Below are 6,367 nucleotides of genomic sequence, written 5' to 3'. Positions count from 1 at the left end.
AGTGTACAGTTTTGTTATTATTTGTTAGAATACCAAATAAAGCTTTCTACTGCATCCATTGTCTCTCACAAAGTGTGTTTTCACAGGATGCATAACCTTTGTTGTAAAAAAAAAAAAAAACCCCACTTTCCTTGTGTGGGTCGCGGTTCAAAAACGGGACCAAGCCCATTTTTGGTCCTATAAAGAAGAAGTTCGCGCACCCTCTCCTTCTTCATCACCAGTCCGCGTACGTGAACCTCTAGGGTTTTGTCTTTTCCTTCATTGAAGCCTCTTTGGAGAAATTGAAAGAAAGGGTGTTCAAGTTTCATTCCAAGTAAGTAAATTCCTCTTGTTCCTTTCAATTTCTTAGATCTCATGATGAATTATAAGAGCTCAAAAAGAAGCTCCAAAAGCTCAAGTACCTCTAGCATGGATTTTCCTTGTGATCAAAATTCTCTTAGGATTAGGTTTGTGGATGATTCTTGTGCTAGAATTTTTGAAAGGATTTCATCTAAAGATTTTATTCTAGAAAAGAAATTGGATCTATCTAGTGGGCATGAAGAGGATTTAGCTTGCTTTAAAAAATTCAAGCTTGGAAATATCTTTGATGGTCATGGTCGAGCTTTTGATTCTCTCACAAGAATTTTCTATGCCAACATTCATGATATTGATCTTGATAAGATGGAATTCAAATCCATGGTAAATAGAGAAAGATTTCTTGTTGATAGAGAATTAATTTCAAGGATTACCAATATTTCGTTGTGAAACGTGCGTCTTCCTAGACCAAGTGAAGAACGTCCATCATGTGATGAAATCTCTCTTGGGCTTTGTGGCAAGAAGGTAGCTTGGAATCAAGGAAAATTTCCTACTAATGATCTCAGTGTCCCTTTGTTGGCATTTGGGAAACTTGGTATCCCCAATCTTTGTCCCTCCACAATTGAGAACTCTTGGTGCAGTCATGAGTTTGCGGAATTAGTCTATTTCCTTGATTCGGGTGTTCAATGTCTCGATATTTGTGGTTTTATCGTTTATCAAATGACTTCGATGACTTCACCCATCAAGATGTTAGGTTACCCTTGCTTGATTGGACAATTTTTCCGTGATCGTGGTCTTGATTCGATTGGAAACTCTCTTGGAGTTCCAAAACCGGTTCGTCCATGTACCTACAGACGCATAAGGGAGAATGTGTGCAAAAGACAAAGAGATGCTTCACTTAACGATTGTGACCCTACCACTTTGAGTCTTCTTCAAAAAATTCATAAGGATGTGTGTAAGGTCGATTCAAGGGTGAAGTGTGTCCAAGAACAATTGTCTTTGGTTGCAACGAAGTTTCCCGAGCTCAAGGATGAATTGAACACAATTCAAGCATCTTGGAGTGTCTCCAATGAGGAAGAAGATGAGTAATTTGTGTTCTTATTGCCTAGTAAATCTTCTATTTTCTTGTTTTCATTAGAAGAATAACTAGTGTTTAGAATATGCATTATTGTGATTACACATAGCTATGTCCAACGTTTTCATCTTCATGTTTTTAGATTTACTGGTTCAAATTCTAAATTTGTTTGGAAGATGATTTTTGCAGTATTAATCTTTATGGTTTTATATATTGCAATATTTTTATGGGATTCGTGTGTTTACGTCCGTGAACTTGACCGTTCCATATCTTGTCAAAAGTAAAGTCTTTCGTAAGTCGATATGCATGTATTGATAAAAGAATGAATGGACTTTCGACAAATACAAAAGTTAAGCCTATTATGTCAATTATTGATGGAAGATAGGTTAAAATCTTTTATTTTCAAGGACTATGTCTATTGAATGTCGTTATGCGAATAATGATGGAAAATAGAATGAATCCTTGTGTATTCCGCACTAATTGATCTTCCCTGATCCATTTTTATGTATTACTGTGAGGCTCCGTAAAGTGTCTTATGTTGAGCATTAAACAATCAAGTTGATTATTTTTGATTAGCCATGTTGTTGTTCCGTGAGGTACTTTATGTTGAGCATTTTCAACTAAGTTAATCATCTTGTTTGGTTATTTAGTTGTTGCTCCGTAAGTTTTTCTTATGTCGATCATGACCAATTAAATTGATTACTTTTGTGATTAGTTTGGTTGTGTATTTCAATTAGATTAATTATGGGTTCTCTTGTGATTAATCTAATTGTATTTGTTAAGTCTCCATAAGTTCACTTATGTTTGAGCATTTGGCGATTAAATTAATCATGGGTTCTCTTATGGTTAATTTAATTGAACTTTTTGGATTCAAATTCCTACTTGTATGTAATTTGTTATGTCCAGAGAAATCCTTCTTTTCTTTCGAAATTAAGGTCGCTCTTGTTGTTCTTTCGGGAATGACATTTAATGGGGGAGAGTTCTTTTGAACTTGCGCTTAATTGCCATATCTTTGTGGGGAGTACGGCTGTGGAATATTATAGGGGTTATCTTGTATCTTTATAAACTCCTTGATGAATGTATTTAGCTTCGGCTTTATGATTGCATCTAAAGAACAAGCTGATATTTTTGCTTTCTTTTGGTCAAGAAATGTCTCTTTCGGAAATTTCATTAAGATCCCGTTCTTGTACCTTTGCCAATTTTATTGACAAAAATGGGGAGAATTAATATGTAGTTCACACTACAAATACATATGGTTTTCGGATCATTATGATACATATCACCATAGTATTGTTGTTGAAGTTTTGATACAATTGGACTTTGACGCTGTGTAATGATACTGTGACATTGTATAACAATGATTGAGAACTATTGTTTTCTTATTGTTATAGCTACGGATTTTCAACAACGATGATTCTAAACTTACAACCTTTGGGATCATTGGAGTACTTGGAAGTGACAAAGATTTCGAGTAATGTTGAAGATTAGACATGTGGAATAGGAGCTACAAAAGTTAATTTGTTTATTTTTTTGTATTCCATATGTATTAATAGTTTTGCCACTAAAATTGACAAAGGCGGAGATTGTTAGAGCATTGCTCGGTCGAACTCGCATGCGTTGCTATCTCAAGCATGATTGTCAATGTTAGTGATCAAAACTATAAGTCTTGATTTCTAGCCTATATAGCTAAAGGTCTCGGACTAGGATAGAAAGTGTAGTTGAGCTCAAGAACTCCATGGAAATCATCATACAAGACGAAGAACTACTCAAGGAACTGGTGGATCTTCATCAACTAAAAGTTATGTGGAAACTTGAACTTATCTGTCACTCAAAAGTCTATTTATTCTATCTCCTACTCTTGAGACAAAAGTCGTTTTGATATATAGACTTTCATTATGCACATTTTATATTTCGAGCCGAGTTTATCTCGCATATCTATTTCTCGAAATATGTGTTGGTAAGCTTTCGCTTTAGCCGAATTCATCTTTACCTAGTGACGAAAGTCATGTTATGTTTCGATCACTTTGAAAATTTCTCTGACGAAAAATGGTTAGTGAATAACGGTTATATCCTTCCTCTGAGAATGTTTCAATGATTGAAATAAGAGTTTAGATTACATAACCATTGGTAGGATATAAGCATTGTTGTGGAAACACATATATGTATAAGTCCTTATTCCTTGAACCAAAGTTTGCGAACTTTGTTGATCAAGAGAAATGGAAGTGGCGTGAGCCAAGTCCGCGAACTGGCGGAAGTTCTCGACCCGAGAATTTCTGCTGGAGTTTGTGAACTCCTTCCATGAGCTTAAGTCCGCGAACCCAGTCCGCGAACTTGAGTAGGTTATATCTAAAACCGGTTGTTCTTGAACTCATGTTTATTTTAACTAAGGAATGCTTTTGCAAACCGTGGCTATAAAGTTCATGAACCGATTCGAGTGAATCAAACTGTTTTTGCTTTAATTGTGTCTTGTGTAGTTACATAAGATCTAAGCAATTGAAAAACTCCCTAACTAGTTCATTTGAGTCATTTGAACTAGTTATGGTGAAGAAGAATATGGTTGATATGAAAGTAATCATATGGCTAACCATTTTTTTTGCTTTACAAAGAATTAAATTGATATCACAAATTGTTACAAAAGTTATTACGCAAAGGAACTGAAATGGAAATTACAAAAAGAAATAGAATATATATAAAATATGCCAGAGCAGGTTTGCTTTCAGCAAAATATGTAATAGGATCTGTTTGGTAACTCCAGTGTAGCTTGAAATTCAGGTCTTGTCTCAAAGACTCTTCTTCACCTCTTGCTAGATTATTTCCTTTCTTTGCTAGACCATCTGCAGAAAAGTTAACATCCCTGTAACTATGAATGAAGCACCAAGATGTAAGGTTAGCACATATCTTCTCCCATCTTTTAACAGCAAACCAAGGGATTTTTTTGCTTTGAAAAGCTAAAATTGCAGCTGATGAATCTGTTCTGAAAAGAACTTCTTTGTGCTTTTTACTAACAACCCATTCTCCTGCTTTTAAGATTGCTAGTATTTCAGCATAAAAATTAGTTGAAACCCCCAAACCACCTGAAACTGCAACTAAATACTCTCCAGTGCTTGATCTACCAATGAAACCATAACCTGAAATTCCAGGGTTGCCTTTTGAAGCACCATCACAACACAGTAGTATCTTATTTGCAGGAGGAAGATGGAAAAAAACTTCTTTGACACTCATGCTTTTAACTTTTCTGCATTTCAGTCCAAGATTTTTTAGCACTTGCAAGTCATCAGATGCATTCCACATTGGTGCTTTCATCCTAACTTCACATTCCAATGTAATTTTCAGTATCTTTTTCTTTATAATCTCCAAGGAAAGTATTTCTTCTTCATATATGCATTTATTTATAGCAAACCATAATTCTCTCATTGTAATGAAAGATGATACCCTCCAAACTTCCTTGATGGCTGGGCTTCTGTTCTTTGCCATCTTCAGCATCTCATCAAATGATCTTGGATTAATGAAATTAAACATATTTCCTAACCATTTCCAGATTATCTAGCTGAAATTACAGAACCAAAGGATATGTTCTTTATTTTCTTCATTCTTTTTACAGAAACAGCATCTTGAAGCAAGTTGAAACTTTCTTTTTTTGAGGTTTTCATTAGTAGCACATATATTTTTGACTAACTTACATATATTACTTGAGACATTTGGATGAACAGATGGGTGCCATACCTGAGAAGTCCATTGCAGCTTTGGAAATTTCTCCCTTAATTCTTCTACAGCAGATGCTACAGTAAAGACACCTGAGATAGTGTGTGACCAAATTCTTCTGTCTTCACCTCCAGTAATAACATGCAGTTCACTTATTTCAATCATCCCCAACATATCATTTGGAACTACCCATTCACCCTCAAGAATAAGATCTGCAACCTTCATGTTTGGATATTGGTGGATAAAAGAATGGTTCTGAAAACTTTCTCCCAATGTTTGATCTTGAATCCACTTATATTTCCACATAGAAATTGTTTCACCATTTCCAACAAGACATCTAGTACCTTCATGTACTTCTATTTTTACCCCTTTTATTCCTTGCCATATAGTTGATTTCTTGAAGTATTTAATCCATTCTCCCTCTTTATTCTGGAATTTAGCTTGAAAAATTTTAGCCATTTCCTCTGTTCCATGTTGAATATTCCAAAATAAATTCATTAAAAGAGCTTTATTGACCACTTCCAATCTTCTAATTCCAAGTCCACCTTCACTCAAGGGTGAGCAAACTTTATCCCATTTTAAAGTAACTTGTTTTCTATGAGAGAGATCACCAGTCCATAAAAAATTCCTAATGATCCTCTCACATTCTTTTATTACTCTTTTTGGCCATCTATAAACAGACATATTGTATATTGGTAAACTGCTCAAGACAAACTTCACCAGAATTAGCCTTTCCTGAAAAGAAAGTAGTTTCCCCTTCCATCCTGCTAGCCTATCCTGCATCATCTCAACACCATTCCACACATGATGTGATTTAACACTTCCTGAAAATAATTGAACTCCCAAATATTTATCTGGGAACTCTGCCAAAGGGATACCACAATCTTCTGAAATTTGGTTTTTTCTTATATCACTTGTACCACCAATAAAGCACTTACTTTTTTCCATGCTTATCATTTGACCTGAAGCACATTGATAGTCTTTAAGAATTCCCATTAACTTTTTAACATTCCTCCTATCTCCATTACAGAACAAAAACACATCATCTGCAAACAGAATGTGGGATGGTTTAATGCCTTTCCTATTTACCATTTCTTTCAGAGCTCCTTCCTGGATTTTCTTTGTGATGTTTCTACCGAGAGCATCTTAAGCCAAAACAAATAGGAGAGGAGATAATGGATCACCCTGTCTCAATCCTCTTTTCACTTGAAAGTATCCTTCTGGCCCACCATTTATCAATACATATATTCTTGCAGATTTAAGCATAATTTGAAGCCAATGGATGACTGAGTCAGA

The 6,367-nt window shown here is 35.1% G+C and overlaps 1 protein-coding gene across 1 annotated transcript; it reads right to left on the bottom strand.

Moving 5' to 3' along the window:
• Nucleotides 1-3,988: 3,988 nt before the first annotated feature.
• Nucleotides 3,989-6,163, bottom strand: LOC113360042. Its single transcript, XM_026603594.1, has 2 exons — nt 5,059-6,163; nt 3,989-4,893 (listed from the first exon to the last, which is right to left on the bottom strand). The coding sequence occupies exons 1-2, from the start codon at nt 6,161-6,163 to the stop codon at nt 3,989-3,991; spliced, it is 2,010 nt and encodes a 669-aa protein (XP_026459379.1).
• Between the last annotated feature and the right edge of the window lie 204 nt (nt 6,164-6,367).

The sequence above is a fragment of the Papaver somniferum genome, chromosome 3 (assembly GCF_003573695.1).
Source record: "Papaver somniferum cultivar HN1 chromosome 3, ASM357369v1, whole genome shotgun sequence".
Lineage (NCBI taxonomy): Eukaryota > Viridiplantae > Streptophyta > Magnoliopsida > Ranunculales > Papaveraceae > Papaver > Papaver somniferum.
The sequence above is the reverse complement of the archived record's forward strand: the minus strand, read 5'-3'. Positions and strand labels throughout refer to the sequence as shown.

What these genes read in the sequence shown, in the direction of transcription:
- LOC113360042 (XM_026603594.1), bottom strand. Translation starts at nt 6,163, where the DNA reads ATGGTAAATAGGAAAGGCATTAAACCATCCCACATTCTGTTTGCAGAT. An exon ending in TGTTCATCCAAATGTCTCAA is followed by an intron (nt 4,894 to 5,058) that starts GTAATATATGTA and finishes GGAAATGGTTAG; the next exon opens with GAAATATGTTTAATTTCATT.